Here is an 18,793-nt window from a genome sequence, read left to right as displayed (position 1 = left end):
CTCTACGGTCAATAGCTGTTATGTCAGTCATTGGTCGTCTCCTACATAAATATGCTGGAGCTGCAAGCTGTCTTCCTGGCACTCAAGCAGTTTCTGTCGCGACTGTTAGGGTACCATGTTATCATCAAGATAGAAAGCATGGTCACAGTAGCCTACATCTACAGGTAAGGGGGCCGAGGGTCTCCCCTCCTCTGTATGATAGCTACCAGACTGTGGCAGTGGGCTCACCCTGTTCTACTCACTGAAAGCAGTTTATGTGCCAGGGCCATTGAACATGACAGTGGACATTACAATATGTCGAGGGGGAGCCCAATCCAAGAGGAGTGGAGACTCCATCCAGAGGTGGTCCACCAGATCTGGAGTTGCTTCAGAGGGGCAGAAGTAGACCTTTTTTCCCCCAGAGAATCGACACATTGCCATATGTTCTTCTCCCTGGAGACAACCTGGTGCACACCTGGCCACAGGCTCTCTCTCCATACTTCCTCCTCCAGTTATTCCTTCACCGGGTACAGACTGAGGAGTTGAGGTTGATCCTGGTGGTCCCTCTTTGGCCCTACATGCTAGTTTTCAGCTATCCTGCCAGTCATGGCAAGGACACCATGGAGCTCCCTGTTCTGAGGGACCTCCTGTCCCAGGTGAGGGGGTCACTGTTCCATCTTTTCCCAGAAGGACTCAGGGTGACAGCCTGTACCTTGAGAGTGAGAGGCTCCATGCACAGCCTGATCTAAAAGTGAGAATGCTGCAGGAGTTTTGTGCGCCATCCACCAGGACTGCCCACTGCTTTCTTTGGGGGCTGTTTGCCTCCTGGTGTGCGGCCCACCAGCTGGACCCCCACAAGGCTGCAGTTGACATGATCCTTTGTGTGCTGCATGCTCTGTTGGTCCAAAGGCAATGATGCAGGTGACACAGGGGTTATCCTCCGGCCTAACCCTGGGTTGCTGCTGATGACCCTGTTTGAATTTCACCTGTCCAAGTAAATGCAGAGTTATGAATATCTCCCACTGGGGACCTGCACAAGGAGACAGCTGGGAGCCAGGTTGCCCTGTGCTATCTCCGTGCTTTGGTTTAGGAAGACAGACCAGCCGTTTGTCAGTTTCCACTCTGGATTTCTGGGCAGACCCCTGTCTAAGTCTCGATTGTCCCACCGGGTTGTGGAGGCCATTCAGCAGGCATATGCCTCTTTGAATGTTTCCCTCCGTTCAGATGTTCCCCTCCCTTTCAGAGTGCAGGCCCACTGTATCACAACATTAAAAATTTTAATCACTTTCAGCCACTTTCATCAATAAGAAATGTTTCATCCTTTCTAAAAAATAACTTTTATTTTGATCTGAATTTGTTCTTTAGACACAGTTACAGCTACATTTACAACACACAGAGTTTTTTTTATTCTTCTGCAACATGCTGTGATGTAAGTAATAGACTCTGAAGTCAAAGTCTTTATCATCACAGCTCTTGGAAATATTTAACACTCAGCCAAGCAGATTAATCCATTGCGATGAATAACTAAATTGCGCCGTATGTTGAATACCTGCTGTAAACACAACCCAATGTTTATATGTCACAGGTGTTTCTGTATGGTAGATGGTGATTATATCTGAGATATGTTTCTGTATGGGAAAGGTGGAGAGTGACAATGATCTGACCGTCTGAAGTTACATATAAATATAAATATACATATAAATTTATATGTGGTTTTGTGGATAGAGAGAGTGACAGATTCTCTTATGATTTCTTAATTCAAATATACATTTACAGTGACATGATGTGCTCTTCAGAGTACACATATACCCAAGGACAGGAACCTTAGAAACAGTACAACAGTATTTTTTTAAATGAAAATTATTAACCTATCACCATAAGAGGGGGAGAGAGATCTATACACTACAAACAGTCACATGTTAGAGAGCACAGCTCATGCATTAAAAACCTTGTGTGCTGTCCATGGTGCTGAAATAATAACAGTTTAAAGAACTTAATATTTCACTTTTTGTTTGTTGTTTGCAATACTGCAAGATTTGGTATCGATCTGATACCAAGTAAATACAGGGCCTGTATCGATGATACTGATACTGGTACCAATACTTTTTAATATATAACACAGATGTTATATAATTAATAACATCATTGGTGTTGCTAATTCTGAATGAATTTTCATGACCTTTAACACAGCCAGGTTGCCTCTCTGATGAAACTGCTGCAGTGTGTACAGGAGACACCAAACGGAAACAGACAGTAAAGTATCGAGTTCATTATACTCGTAAGGAGAGAGAACGTGTTGGTTGACCAGGAGGACTGGGAGACCATGACAGATACAATAAATTATAAATGGATTAATGTCTCCCTCTACTGGCCACCAGCTGTAAACACAGTCCAGTGATTGGACTTCTGTATATCTGTATATCCACACTGACACTTACCCTTATTTACCTTGGGCCCGCTGGTGGAAAATGTGAATGGTTCAGAAAAGAAGAGAAGCTGAGCTTTTCGGGGATACTTGGTGTATTACTTTTACAAGCTGCTGCTGTCTGAACACAGAAAAATCAACTCCCCCTGGGTTTTACCGTGGCTGATCCACACTACCGTAACTCCTCGAGCAGTTGGGTTAAGAGAGACATTTCAAATGGTTACTGAAAGATGAGAAGACGAATGTTACGAAACTTTACAGTGCATCATTAGAATGCACGTGCAAAGACGGTCCAATCACAGGGAAGAATTGATGACACATGGAACAGAGAGGTGGGTGTGGAGAAGTGGCAACACCCAAAAATACCTGGAAATTTGTAATATAAAAGGGAGGATTTATAAAAACTGAGTGGAATAGGCTCAAAAACCTTTTTGTACCAATTTAGTAGAGTTCATATTTAAAGTTATGTTGTATTACATTTTGTTGAATATCAGTTTCAACTTAACTATAAATCTGAAAAAACAGAGTTTGTTTTTCTTTCCCACTTTAAACTGTGGTTCCACTCATAACAATACAATAATGTGAAATAGCTGCCAGATATTGAACGCTGAGGTTATTCTGAAAAAAGGGCAAAAGCCTTCACTTATAGTTTGATTCTGAGAGTCTTACAGCCAAAATGACCAAATAAGTCCAGGTGGCTACTTGGTAAATAAAGGGTCTTTCACAGGACCGACCTTGAACACTGATGTCTCTCTGATGTGGAGAACAGATTACTTCTTTGTTCTGTTGTTTGTTCTGTTAGCAACATGTCGGGCAGCAATGAAGTGAAAACAGAACAACTAACTGAACATGTCATAAATAATGATAAAAACAGCTGGTTATCAGTGTGAGAAACACACTCTTCACAGCTTCTCTTGACAACTATATGCTGATATTATTCTAAAGCAGAGTTTTCATCAGTTCTCACAGAGTGGTATTTTTCCCAGTACAGGTAGATGATATAAAAATGTGCAGTCCACACAGAGAACAAGTGCAGTGCTACAGGGGCACACCTGACACTTTATATCCCTTCAACTAAGGAAATATTTTATATTTATATTTGACAATATCAGCATGTAGTTGCCAAGAGAACACCACTGTGCTGTTATTGTTTGCATTTCTTGTTGCCTCTTTGCTAAAACAAGTCATTTACTGAACAAAACATTTTTCTCTTCAACCACAGGCTGAGTTTCCTCTTTTCTGGAGGCTCAGACAGAAATCATGAGTCATTTTCAGCTGATTAATAAATAGGATATAGCAGAGAGTTAGAAACGACATTTTTATACACATATAAGCATCACAGGTCACTCAGAGGAACAAAGAAGTGTTGTGATATCATTTTGATTATTTTTAAAGCACCACAATTATTTTACACACATCAAGCTGTTCACAGCATAAAAGACACAAACATCACCTACAGAAAACAATTTGATCAAACACAATTTTTTCCTCTTTCATGGCCTCAGTGATGACATGAATCACACTGTAAAATCTGAACATTGATTATACAGTTTTTGTGCGTCACGATTTGGCGAGAAATAATGTAATTAACATGAGAATTATGTATTATGAACATCTTAAAGAGATTTTTTTAAATAAGAGACTGAAACAAACTCACAGAACCAAATCATGAAATTGTGTCATGATGGAAACAATGTCCCACACCATCCAACCTCCACTTATTACAACAGAAATAAACACAATAAGATTTTAATACAAAGATGAACCATATTATCAGTCTTCTGACATTAAACCAAGAGCATGTCATTGTTTAATATAACTGCTGTTGATCTGGATGCTGGCAGTTCTCTAAATGTTGTCAAAATGTTCTGAGTTGGATTTTGTTGCTGACGTTGTTCGTGAGTCTTGAGTTTTTTTGAAATAATCTTTTTATGGACCTGAAACAAAATCAGAACAAATACGACTTCAAAAGTGAAAAACAAAGAAATAATGGTGCCAAAGATGTGATGATGCTTTCTGACCTTTTACACTTTCATTCTTTAATCACACAGAACTGATCTCATCAGGGAAACTTACACTTTCTCACATTTTAGCTGCATGTGTTTGAAATTTAAGAGGCTCATTGTTTTATTCAGACACCACAACAGAAACACAACATAACTAAAGCCAGTCGTGATTCAGCTCATCAGCTCCACAAAACTCTGAAACTTTAACAATGATGTCACACATTTTACTGCACATGTAATCTGATTACTAATGATTCAGTGTCTGTAGAGTTCACATTTGTACCTGAGGCTGATTCAGGATTCACATTATTGTAGTCAGAGCTCTCCTCTGTGCCATCATGTCTGCCTGTTGTGATGATGGATTATTGTATTTAATAACATGGAGACTTTCTTCCTCTAAAATTACACAAGTTACAAAAACATTCGACCAATTATTACATTTCATGTTTGTTGTACTCACTCCTCTTATCAAGACCTTCAAGCTGAAATCCAGATGTGACGTTGTTGTATTCATCTGCTGAAATAATGAAGTTTGATCAGTCAGAATAAATATTTACATTTCTTACAGCTCTGTTATTATCAAAGTTTATACTGTTTGTACCACTTCCAGTGTTTCCAGAGCCTCTGATTGATTCATAGACTGAAAGATCACCTACAAGTCATTGAAAATACAAGTTATAAAAGAAGTTAAATATAATGATTTATTTTTGTTTTTATCTAATAAAAGATTTTTTTCTTGATAACAAACTGAATGTTAAAAACTGTAATAAAGAGAAAAGTAATAATTTCTGGTCTCACCATGAAGAAGAGAGGAGTAAACCTGAGTTTCACTCTGGTTGTTTGTTTGTTGTGAAGCAGAGCTTTGATTGGTGCTCTGAGACTGAGTGAGACTGAAACATTTAGCAAATAATGTAAATGTAATGAGGAATAATTCAAAGTTCTTGTTGTGTTTAAAATGAAACTAAACTGCTGCACCAACCTGTTACAACAAGGTTCTGTAAAAAACACAAACATTATTACATCAGTTTGTTTAAAACTGTCACAGCATTAAAAAAAGAAAAAAATTCTTTTAAAAGTCGATCAGAAAATCTCTCACCCTTTAACTTTCTGTAGCAACACATCAGCAGCAGCACAGCAATAATTCCACTAACAAGTCCGATGTTGAACGGAACAATAAATGAACTTCTTTCACATCCAAAACCTGAAACTAGAAAATTTCAGGTCAGAGCAGGAAACAAAGTCAAGCTGAGCAGATCACATGATCACAATGCCAGCACAAACTGTGAATTAACTCTATTTAATGTGTATAACTCACATGCTTTGTTTAAATGACTTGACTCCCCACAATAAACACATCAACACAGGTTCGGTCTCTTAAATTTTCTTTTAAAATGTTGACTTCAGTAAATCTGCTTTACTTTAACTTTTACTATATAAATATGTCAAACATGTCAAATCTTAATATAAAGAAACAAAAACTGATGTTTACATTGAGATTTTCTGTTTCCTGTCAGAAACTGTCAGCATGACTCTGCTCTGTGGTTTCATGTTGTGACTCCTGTTCTACACTACTTGCAGTGTTACTTGTAGAGTTGCTACAGAATTAATTGTGAATTTATGTTGATTTGGAGATTTGCTGAAAGTGGTTGTTTCACATTCATAATCCCACCTAGTCTCCCCTCCTTGGATCACATTCCTGACACTGATTCTCTAGACTCCACATTTTACATGACTATTCATGTTCAACCATTTCCAATAAGAACATTTTTATAAAGAGGTTACCATGAGATATATGCTGTTTGGCCTTCATTGTAATCCTCAATTATCAAACTGTTCAACATTGTTTCTAAATCCAAACTCACCAGTTTTGTAAGAAACAAATTAAAAACTTAAATACCATTGAGTAAAAATCTTAATCTCACTAGCTTCTTTAACTGTGACATCACTGATTTCCTCTGTGGAGTAAACTGGATCTCCTCTCCCTCCTCTGCAGTAATAGATGCCTCCTTCTGAAATACTGATAGTGTGCTCTGATGTTCCCGCTTCTATTTTCTGAGCTCCAGAAAACTGTGAATTATGTCTGAACCAGTCAAACTTCCAGCCAGCAGAGCCCTCCACAGAGCAGCTCAGTGTCACACTGCCCCCTGCTGGTATGATTGAACTTTGTGCTGTCAGTGTGGCTCTGCGTTTACTTGCTGTTGAAGAAATTTGTTACAGTACTGATCACACTTCAAACATTCGCTGAGTAATTTATCTACAAACACAAACAGAAATTAGTAATCCTGCATGTAGGGATGGGAATAGAAAGCTGTTTCTTGTATAGAACTGGTTCCCAGTAGTCCAAGTAATGGGAATCATTAGTCTGCCTGCCTATCGGTTCTTGCACTCTTGCTATGATCAGCTTATTGTATTCATTTGTTAACACCAAAAATGTATGGATGTGTTTTCTGTTACTGTTTCTAAATTGCTGCCGAGTCACTTTTACTCTGCTGGAATTGCAGCTCAATCAATAAAATATATTTCTTGTTGATTTATAAACAAAATAAAGTGTTTTCCATCTCTGGTTTATTAGGCTGTGAGATAGTAAGCTTTAATGTTTAAATGGATCCAGTTTAAAGATTCAGAGCTCTCATGTGCAGCTGTCACCTTGGAAACAAAGCGCATCACTCACCGCCTGCTCAGAGATGAAATAAATAACTTGAACTAAAATGTTTATTTTACAGCTCTGTGCACTAAATACCAAGATTATTCTTTTCTGCTGCATTAATCTTAGTTTCAGTGTTGCATTGGACTGTTATATTTGTATATTCTTCATAGATTTTATCATCTTCATGTGATAGTGTCTCTGATTGAAGAAGGAGGCACTCACAGTGATCATTTTGTGCAGAAGAAAAGTCACATGAGACTTTTATGCAAGTTTGCTCAAAGCACCAAAACATTTTACAGTCAAACGTGAGGCCATCTATGACTGCACATTAAATTTTCAGTGAATTTTAAATGTCCCTAAACACAAGTTTTTAATGTAACACAGGTGTTCTCTTTTACTTTAAAACTACACTACAGATGCACCTGATCTATTATTTATTCATTAAAACTGTCATCTCTTTACATTCCCCTTTAAATGAGTCATTTCAGAGTCACAGTGCACTCACTAACTGTGTGTCTGTTTGCACAGTGACTTTCTTGGAGGGTCTGAATAGTTTCTTTATGTCAAGTTTAAAACAGGAAAGTTCAGTTTGAATTGTAGACCAACTTACATGAAACTGTCAGTCTGAAGGCATCACTCCATCCTGTTAAGAGATAGTCACTGCTACCCCGACATCTGTAGTCTCCACTGTGGGACACTGAAACTCTGCTGATCCTGTATTCACTGGATGTCGGAGGGCTGTTTGTGTTGGGTGCTGTCCATTCATATTTCCACACCTTTCCTTCACCTCCCTGAATCTCACATCTGAGAGTGATTGTCTCACCAGTGAATATCTGAGACCAGCTGTGCTGCAGCTTCACATCGGTCCTGTTGGAAACTTTCCACAGCAAAATTCCTCAGTTAGGAAACAAAAGGAATGAATGAACATTTTTATAATCCCTGTAGCTGAATCTCCTCCTGCTGGCTGATTGAAAATGGAAAAGAAAAATCATTTCTAACAAAAGGCTGGTTAACAAGAGTCAGAAGTTTGTGGCTTGAAATCCTAAGAGAGCAAAAACAGATGCAGCAATGTTAGTTTCAGTCATTATGCAAATGTACTGTTTATAAGATTTGGGGAAACCTGCAGTCAGCTGAGACTGAAGAAGTCACTTGGATGAGTGACGAAACGTTTCTCCCACTGAAAACGCTACGTCCAGATGAACAGAATCAACTTTATGGATTTACTTACCTGGATGATTGAGCATGCATCAAGACATTACTGTATTGATACCAGTAACACCATCATCAATGCCATGAGCTGAACAAGATCTTCTTCCTTCCAAGGATCGTGCTGATCTGACTTTACTGCACTAGATTTTCTATTTTTTCACACTAGAACAGCCAACGAGTCATTTTGTAACTCTTAAGTTAAATTAAAATCCCATCATCTAATATTTTATGACTTTAGCTAAAATGGGCTTATTCATCAAATATTCAAGTTTACATTTATGCGCAAAAAACAAACAAACAAGCAGAATCCCATTATGACCACGTATACCTAAAACCGCCCCAGACGTCATTTTAACCCCACAGAAGTTCGTGTAAAACCACTACTGAGGCCTACCAATGCGATTGTTTACACACATTTGGAGAATCCTGATTATTTCCAGATTGAGTTCCTGAACTTACCAGTTTCCTGAATCGTGACCGAATCACTTTCTGTTAGCAGTGAATTTGTGTCTCTTCTCCATCCTCTACAGGTGTAGTTGCCTCCTTCAGAGATACTAATGACTGCTCCAGTAGATATTAAGGACTTGTTTTTAGATGAGATTTCTCTAATCCAATAATATTCCAAGTCAGCAAAGTGCTGCACAACACAGGTCAGTGTCACACTGCCCCCTGTTGGTATGGTTAATCTGTCTGCTGTCACAGTGGCCTTCACTCCAAGTTCTGTAAGTTAAAAAAAATATTTCATGTAAATGAAAGTGAACAGATTTCTAGTAAAAATATCCCAACACAGCTCAAAGTCAGAGGAGTTTGGAGTTTTATATTAGAAAGCTTCTAATTTCAACTTTTCATCAAAATATCAAATCAGGGAATATTTCTGGAGAACGTTAAAATGAAGCTGTGCATATGACACATGATATCATTATTTTCATAATATTCATAATTATTAAAATCTTCAAACAGGACTGTGATTGACTGACCTCTGATGCTACACACATTATATGAATGTGAAGAAAAAATGTTTCTCACCTTCAGCGTTTCCACAGATGACTGCACTGAGCACTAAAACAATGAAGAAAACCTCATCAGATGTTATACAATTTACAAAATTCAAATTAAAATAAATTTAAACTGAATTAACAGTTTTCACATGACACAGTAACAGCTCATCACCAGTTTTCTGTGTATGTGGACCATTAGTTGTTCAATAGGCACACATGAAAAAAACCTTTACAATGAAATATTTCAGGTATGAAAGTTTGTTTGAACAGAATAACAGTAATAACAGAAAACAGTGTGCTGTGTGTTTCACTGGTGCAGAAAGCAGCAGAGTATCCAACACAATGTTACGGTCTGAACTCAGTCAAGGCACCAGACGACATTTAGATAAATCAGTCCTGAGAATCACAAGTTTTTTAAGCTCTTAGAGACGCAGCTTAAACCAGTGAAACAATGTAATTCTCACAATGCAGAACAGAAGTGAACTTACAGAACAATCCAGACATGCAGAGTAAAATGTGTGTCATCCTCACGTCCAGCCCTGCTACACTCAGACACACAGCTAATCTCAAACTGTTTTACTTTGTTTGAATAATAAATGCAGAATAAACAGAAGCTGTGATGAGTTTTTGTTCAGCTGCTTCTTCTATCTGTCACCTCTCACTGCTTCCTTCTCTTTTACACAAACCTCAAACAGCTCTGCAGCAGTTGTGTAATGTGTTCAGTTGTGTAATGTGTTCACATTTCCTGTTAACTGCAAACACGCCAGTTTGTTCTTGTGTTGTTAACTTTTTCTATAATATACAAAGTTTTCTCTTGTTTCAGATTAGGTGACATTTGGAAGGTCATAGTTTTTGTGTTTTTTGTCAATTCAGTTCAGTTTTATTTATATGGAGACAAAACAGTTGTCTCAAGGTGCTTTATATTGTAAGTTATAGACACTGCAATAACCCCCCCCCCCCCAGCCTCCAGGTTGAGGTGTGAGAGACTAGACAAAGACAGCCAGATATTAATGATAACTGAAAATAAATTCACAGAGGTGTATAAACACATAGTGAGTGAAAAAAGGTGAGTGAAGGAGAATTACAGTGCATCATGGGAAGTCCCCAGCAACCCAGGCCTATTGCAGCATAACTAAGGGAGGATTCAGGACCTTGTATGTGATGAGAAAGATTTTAAATTTGATTCTGGATCTAACAATGAAGAGAAGCCAATACAGTCTTATCAAGACCTTCAAGCTGAAATCCAGATGTGACGTTGTTGTATTCATCTGCTGAAATAAAAATGAAGTTTGATCAGTCAGATCAAATATTTACATTTCTTACAGCTCTGTTATTATCAAAGTTTATACTGTTTGTACCACTTCCAGTGATTCCAGAGCCTCAGATTGGTTCATAGACTGAAAGATCACCTACAAGTCATTGTGTCACGGCGAGTGAGATGAGCCGTGTGGAAAATAATAAAGGAGGATCCAATCGCAGGCAAGAATGAAGGTGAGAGGGTGGTTTATTAAACACAAAATGAAATGGACAAAACAGCAAACGGGACCAAAACTTATCTAAACTGAGAACAACTAAACTACTGACACAAACCAGGACCTGAACATGAAGGAGGATGAGCGGAGGTAGCAGACAGCAGGGAGACACACAGATGAAGCAGGGTGGATACGCAGACGGACCAGCAACTACAATGACTAAAGACGTGACTTAAATACACAGAGAAACACAGGGAGATTGCACACAGGTGGTGGACACAGCTGGGAGTAATTAATGAGACGAGACAAGAGGTAAAACTGAACACACTCACATAAGACGCAGACTTTCACAATAAAACAGGAAACAAGAACACTACACCAAGACGCAGACCTGACACTGAGAGACAGACAGAATGACACATGGAACCTGAACTCACACAAAACATGAGAACACAAATCCTAAATACAAATAAACAGAAACATGGAACTCTAATAACAATAATCATCATCACCATCACACCAAGATAACTGAAACACAATACCAGAGAAACATAAAGAATAATCCATGATGCAAAAAGTAAACCGAAACATAAACTCAAAATACTGGGTCCAACGGACCCAGAACCGTAACACATTGAAAATAAGAAAGAAGGAAAATATAATGATTTAGTTTTGTTTTTATCTAATAAAGGATTTTTTTTCCCTTCACAACAAACTGAGTGTTAAAAACTGTAATAAAGAGAAAAGTAATAATCTCTGGGCTCACCATGAAGAAGAGAGGAGTAAACCTGCATTTCACTCTGGTTGTTTGTTGTGAAGCAGAGCTTTGATTGGTGCTCTGAGACTGAGTGGGACTGAAACATTTGGCAAATAATGTAAATTTAATGAGGAATAATTCAAAGTTATTGTTGTGTTTAAAATGAAAATAAACTGCTGCACCAACCTGTTACAACAGGGTTCTGTAAAAACACAAACCTTTATTACATCAGTTTGTTTAACAGTGTCACAGCTTTAAAATAAATTATTTTTCCTGTAAATTGTTAATCAGAAAATCTCTTTCTTTATCTTTGTGTAGCAACACATCAGCAGCAGCACGGCAATAATTCCACTAACAAGTCCGATGATGAACGGAACAATAAATGAACTTCTTTCACGTCCAAAACCTGAAACTAGAAAATTTCAGGTCAGAGCAGGAAACAAAGTCAAGCTCAGCAGATCACATGATCACAATGCCAGCACAAACTCTGAAGTAACTAATGTGTTTAACTTTAGGTCACATCAAGAAAAAAATGATCTCACCCACTTTGAGTCAACTCCTGCTGTGTTTAAATGACTTTACTCCCCACAATGAACACATCAACACAATCCAGTCTCTTAAAATGTTGACTTCAGTAAATCTGCTTGACAAACTTTTACTATATAAATATGTCAAACATGTCAAATCTTAATATAAAGAAAAAAAAACTGATGTTTACATTGAGATTTTCTGTTTCCTGTCAGAAACTGTCAGCATGACTCTGCTCTGTGGTTTCATGTTGTGACTCCTGTTCTATACTACTTGCAGTGTTACTTGTAGAATTGCTGCAGAACTAATTGTGAATTTATGTTGATTTGGAGATTTGCTGAAAGTTGTTCCACAATTGGCATACCGGTTATCTTCTTGGTGTGCTAACACATTTTTTGGTCGATGGGTCAGTTGAAGGCCCCTGCGTACGAGTCGTAAAGCAGCCCATTTGTTTATTTTCATTAGTGATATTGTATTGTCCAATTAAATCTCTCAACACAACTGTCCCCTATCTTTGCTGTGGAGCAGAGTTTAGAGAGTGTAGAAGAAGTAGTAAAAATATGGAGCTGAAGAGCTGAGACAGAAAACATAAAAATAAATGCAGTAAAATGTGTCAAATTAACGACATGTTAGCTGTCGGGGCTGCTGCACCGTCAGTTAGTACTAGTAACAACCAGTAACCAGCCCTCACAGTCACAGGAGGCTGCTGCTGTTGCACCAGGAGAGGAGAAGTGGAGGGACAACAACACCAGAGTGAACAAACAGAGGAAGGTGAAATTAACGTGTTAGAAAATAATTAGGAAGGGGGAGATCCAAGAATTCAAGTAAAATGAATGGCTGCTTTGACCATCAGCCTCTGCTAATATTAAAGTTCAGCTCATAATTGTGACCTGCTGCAGAAACTCACCGTGTGTCAGATGGTTTGTCTGATTTAATTTCAACTTATAAAGTCCTTCAAGGGTGCACTGATACCAGCATCAAATACTGGGTCACACATCTCTTGTTTAATCCTCCTCTCAGCTGATGCTGTGTTTGTATGTCACAGAATGTGTCCCATTCAACAACTTACCACAGATCTTACTATCACACTTTGGTGTTACAGGTTTGGATGAAACACTCTCTGTATCTCTGCTGGAGATGCAGGTAAAACTGGCAAAGTTCTCTTTGGTGCTGACAAATGCAAAAAGCTGTGCAGAGCTGTCACTGGGATAACTCTTGTTGATAGTGAGCACACTGACTGGTTCAACACTCCAGGAGAGGTTAACACCCTCATCCAGAGAAGAGCAGGTCACCACCATTAAACAGCCACTTTCTACAGATGTGCTCATAACTGTGTGGATGGATGGCTGCTGGAGCTTTTCTGCAAGGATGGAGAGTGAAAATGATAAATTCACACAAAGTAAAGACAAGCCTGCATAGCTTAATTAAAACCAAGCAGTATATTTGATTGTTGATGGCTAAATCTGATATTTATGCAGCATGTATCAATGAAAATAAAGGCAAATCTGTATTGTGATAATGGTTGGGGGTGTGTGTGTGTGTGTGTTTATTGATAATACAATTTTATTTATACATCACTTACATTTTGCTGTGAGTTTAATCTTATTTACTTTGTCTTCACCCTCACTGTTGCGGACTTCTACAGTGTATTCAATGGTATCACTTTCCTTCAGGTTGTGAATTGTTAGGTCACCTATAGAATAAATACACTGAAACCAAATCAAGAAAGAAATAAAACTGCAATTCCTTTGCCATAAAAAATGTTTTTTCTATTACCTGATATTGTGTTAAGAGTGAGTTTCCCTGTGTACTGAGGGAAACGTTCAGTGTTTGATATCCCATTGCAATAAGTGGCAATCCAAGTGTTGTTGGTGAATATTGACCACTGAATTCTGATGAGACTCCATGATGGGTCGACTCCTGAGGGCAATGTGATGTTTTCTCCAAGGTATCCAAAGACTTCCTGAGGTGATTTAGCTACTGCTGCTGTTAAATAAATACATAAACACATTTAGTAACACTGTACATCATCTGAGTTTAAACCTGAGTTTAACCTGAGTGTTTAAACTCAGGTTTAAACACTAAAAGAAGGAAAAGCACTTCTATAAATACCTTTGACCTTTGATTAAAAATAATCATAATGAAATTAAATAACAAGAACACACAACCCTGACAAGGATAAGTGAAAGAGAATAGATGTAGAGAAAAAAAATCTTAATCTGACAGTGATCGTCTCTCCTCTGTATATCTCAGACCAGTTTGAATACAGAGTCACAACAGGCCTGTTTGAGACTGGTCACATAATAAAATAAAATAAAATTGTACATTGCCTGATGTAAACTGTCCACTTTCCTCTCTGGCCTGTGCTCACACTGCTCAATGATTTGGCACATAAGTGTCTGTCTGCATCTCTTGTGCTCTTCATATTTTTTTTAAGGATACACACAAGTGTTTTGGAAATTTGCTCCTGCAGAGCAAGATTTTCACAGCTTTCTGTGAACTTTCTGCTCTTCACTATTTCTGTGTGTATGTGATTAAAAACAGGTAGAATATCTCATCACACCTGTCCTAAATAAAAGTAGTAATATACCTGTACCTTTTCTTGCTCCCACACCCGCCCCTTTATGTATGGGTGTGTACGCGTGCGCAGCCCCTGTACAAGGCGCTTTTGCTCGTTCATGTGAGTTCATAATTGTTTAATTTGGGTTTAATTTAATGAAACCGTTATGTGTTTTATTAAACTGTTTTAAGGATCGCATATGTCTCAGCATTCTGTTATTTACACATATATTATTTAATTTAACTAGTTTTACGATCATTTTACTTAAAAAAATCTGAATTTCTTTTGCTCTCCAAGAGTGAGACAGAGTCTAGTAGTTTTTAACAGAGTACCTCAAATAACATGCATCCAGAAATAAATGCATGAAATAAACTGTCTTGCGATACTTCTAAAAAAAAAACCACACACACATATTCTCACCTAGTCACACTAGCCCTCCATTGATCCCCAATGTTCCTTTAATGGAACTACCCTTATGATTATCTACTAGTCACACAAACATACTGCAGCAGTAAGACTCAATGATTAAACACAGGGGTTACAGGTGGGTCCCCAACAGTCATCAAAACAAGTCATAAAAAACAACACATGCTGTTTCCTTATCAAGAGCATCCAAAGATGGTACAGGTACAGGTATATTACTACTAATATGAAACATGTCATGGCATCATGAATAAAGCAGAGTTTGGGTTTAATGACAGTGATTAATGTTGGCGTGCCTCATTTCTTTAAATGCTTGTTCCTTTGACTCCTCTCTTCATGTCTCTTGATCTATCTCAGTTTGTCAGAGATAAAACAATGAAACTCACGCGAGAGAGGGATAATAGACCCCTTCTGTCAAAATATTCATGAGCTTTTTGAGTGTTAGTTTCTATGAATTATTCATGAGCTCAGGAAGTAATTAAATTATGATAATAATTAAATTATGATAATAATTAAATTATGATTTTCATAAAAATATGATATTCATCCAAAATATGCTAGTTCATTGCTTTTCTTACCCCCCAAAAAAGAACTAATTGCTTATTTTAGAAAAGTTTTTATATCAAATAGCATTCTTTTATTTTTTTAATCCAATAAAAACTTTTTCCTTTTTTCCCTAAAGAAACGCCATCTGGTGGTGGGTCAGCGCATCACAGCGCATGAGTGCACAGGGCGCGCACCGCAGCGCCTGTGTGTCTAAGCGCATCGCGGCGCGCGCCTGACTCTGGGGCCGTGCTTCTGTGGGGCTCTGTGTTTATGGGTGAAAATGTGTTAAACCAGTATAAATATGCTTAGTTAAACTTGTGCTTTTGTAACGTTCAGTATGTCCAGACATACAGGGTGCATGCCCTGTGGGATAACTTTATTTCAATTTATATGCATTTGTTTAATCCGAACAAAGAAATTTAAAATCAAACTCAGAGTCACAAAAAACACTCGCGATCTCCGCGGCTCCCCACCGATCCTTAGGCAAATAAGCAGGAGAAACTCCTCAAAACCCTCCGCGTTTTTCTCCAAAACCCTTAGAAATAACCTCTAGGCCAGCGGTCCCCAACCTTATATTCGCCTCGGACGGAAACCGTCCGTGAGTCTTTTTCTTCAAAAAACGGCCCTATCACTAGGCACAGAGTTGAGGCTCAGGTGTGAAATGTATGTTTTCAGGGTTTTTATCGGTTTTCAGCGTTATTTTGTTAGGCAACCTTTTATCGTTAACCTTATATTTTTCCTGGGTCTTTTCAAATTGTGTTATGAATAAATCTTCTCCTTTTTTCCATCCGCAGCGGTACTAGTTTTATTTTGTTGTATTTATCCACGCGACACCTTAAAGATTCTGGGTCCTTTGAAAATATTGTCGGGCATAAACCGGTCCAGGTGGCGCAAAAGGTTGGGGACCGCTGCTCAGGCAACCTCCTATCCCCAAGCCTTATATTCGATAACAGGGCAAATCCTGAAAAATCCTTAGTCTTTTTTCTCAAAAACAGCCCTATCACTAGCTCCGTGTCCACAAGTTCTCACTCGCGATCCTTAGGCAAAATAAGCAGGGAGAAACTCCTCAAAAACCCTCCGCGTTTTTTCTCAAAAATACGCACAAAACAAAAACCCCTAGAAATAACCTCTAGGCAACCTCCTATCCCCAAGCCTTATATTCGATAACAGTGCAAATCCTGAAAAAATCCTTAATACACTTTAAAATTTTTCTATATATAAAAACAGCCCTATCACTAGCTCCGTGTCTAAGTTCTTACGATCGCGATCCTTAGGCAAAATAACTCTTGGAGAAACTCCTTATAAAACCCTCCGCTGTTTTTAAAATCTCAAAAATCTTTTAAAACAAAAACCCCTAGAAATAACCTGTAGGCAACCTCAAATCCCCAAGCCTTATATTCGATAACAGGGAAAATGTACTGAGACCAAATCCTTAGTCTTTTTTCTTCAAAAAAACAGCCCTATCACTAGCTCCCACTAAAAATTCAGCCCCAGAGTCTAAGTCCTCTTTGATCTCTCTTACCATCACCGACCCGCAACCAGAGCATTCTCTTTTTCCTTCTTGTTAATTTAACCCGGCTCATCCCCTAATGCTGCTTACCTGCGTTTGAAATTTGCGCGCGGAGATCCACTCCGCCTCCCAGGTGCCCCGCTGCCCTGCCGCCACTCAGACTGAATCCACAAATAATACCCGGTTCTTTTGCCAGACACTAAAACAATTAGCGGTACTCAGACTGAATTCACATTTATTACCCCTTCGCCAGACCACTAAAACAATTAGCGGTACTCAGCCTGAATCCACTCAGACTGAATCCACTCAGACCGAATCCACTCATACTGAATCCAAAAATAATACCCCGGTCTCCAGACCACTAAAACAATTAGGCGCCACTTTACCTGTGTGCATATCAATCATACCAGGTAAACCTTACTGCCCCGATGACAATCACATTGGCAAAAAGGGGCGGCTCCATTTCGCACCCCGCTCACCCAATTGGATACAGGTCGGGTTTTATGGTCCCCGCCGATGTTAAAACTTGCAACGGTGTCTCACAAGCCATCTGACTTGGAAGCATGGACAGCTGGCTCTCACCAGGTTAAATAATTTAACATTTAGGCCTAAATGTAACTCTTCTTTTCTACCGGTCCAAAAAAAAAAACCCTATGCAAGAGAGATTCAGGCTCGATTTTGGGGCTATGCCTTCAGCCTAAGAGAGAGAAAGTCTTTTCTACCAGCTAAAAGAGGTGAAAGTTTTGGCCCCTCACACCGCGGATCGCCTTTACTTTGTCTAATTGGGGTGTTTTGAGCCTCATCGCTACGCCTGAAGTGCAGAAGAGCCTGCGGGAAACGAGCTCGCAACAACCGAGAACCAGGGATCAACAACAACTCGCATCGCTTTCCCTATGTGCATATCATCGGTAAGTGTTCATCTTCCTCTCTAACTACATTTTTGCATTTTCCTTTTACCATTCTCTCAATCCTTTCATTTAAAAAATATCACAGTGGTTTGTAACACGCACAATACACCATCCGTCCATCCATTCGTTTCGCTTATCCTTTTTTCAGGCTCACGCAGTGCACTGGAGCCTATCCCACGTACAATACACTTTAAAAATATATATAAGATCCAGTTTAACTCCCGTCCAAAGCTTATACATTACATCTCTACATCACCTATCATGCTCTCATCAGGTATCTCATATCATCTTGTTATTGTTATGTTATGCTCCTTTGATATTTTGCTAGTTTGCGTGTTTTAAAACTCTTTTGTTTTTCTTTATATTTTTAGACTCTCATTTAAGCCAGATGTGTTAACCTGATCCCTGCGAAACACCAGCTCTCCGTGGATTTTGACCATGAGTGACCGGATGTTGTTTCCGGCCTGAGGTTGCCTGAAATGCCGTGAGGCTCGTTTGAAAAGATTGCGCCGAGACCAACTCCGCCTCCAAGGCGTGCCTACCTTTAGCTGCCACCAGTGAGATATCAGAGCCGGGCTCCACATATCCAATCAAGACAACGAGCAAGACAGCTTTTGCAGACTCTCCAGAAATATACAAGTCCTTACCAACTGCTCTGCAACCCAGTGTTTCTGGTCCCTCACCAACATCGATTTTTGAGATATTTTTTTAGAGCCATTTTACCCCCAGTACAGAAGACTGGATCTGAGGGCAGCAGCAGGGACAAATGATTGTAATGAAGCGACAGACATTTCATGGCTGGTCTTAGATAATCGTGAGTCATTG

The 18,793-nt window shown here is 38.8% G+C and overlaps 2 protein-coding genes across 2 annotated transcripts in view; both read right to left on the bottom strand.

Moving 5' to 3' along the window:
• Positions 1-9,885, bottom strand: part of LOC120437325 (basement membrane-specific heparan sulfate proteoglycan core protein-like) — a gene marked incomplete at its 3' end in the record, with an annotated part of 32,749 nt that extends 22,864 nt beyond the window's left edge. Inside the window, exons 1-4 of the mRNA XM_039607877.1 lie at positions 9,753-9,885; positions 9,293-9,325; positions 8,726-8,986; positions 7,668-7,934 (exon numbers count right to left, since the gene is read on the bottom strand). Of these exons, the coding sequence (XP_039463811.1) occupies positions 7,668-7,934; positions 8,726-8,986; positions 9,293-9,325; positions 9,753-9,789 (598 nt within the window). The remainder of the gene's footprint in view (positions 1-7,667; positions 7,935-8,725; positions 8,987-9,292; positions 9,326-9,752) is intronic.
• The window catches only part of LOC120437328, a 126,714-nt gene that overhangs the window by 38,999 nt on the left and 68,922 nt on the right, over positions 1-18,793 (bottom strand). The gene's annotated exons all lie outside the window — the stretch shown is intronic.

This window comes from Oreochromis aureus, unplaced genomic scaffold (assembly GCF_013358895.1).
Source record: "Oreochromis aureus strain Israel breed Guangdong unplaced genomic scaffold, ZZ_aureus HiC_scaffold_90, whole genome shotgun sequence".
NCBI lineage: Eukaryota > Metazoa > Chordata > Actinopteri > Cichliformes > Cichlidae > Oreochromis > Oreochromis aureus.
The sequence above is the reverse complement of the archived record's forward strand: the minus strand, read 5'-3'. Positions and strand labels throughout refer to the sequence as shown.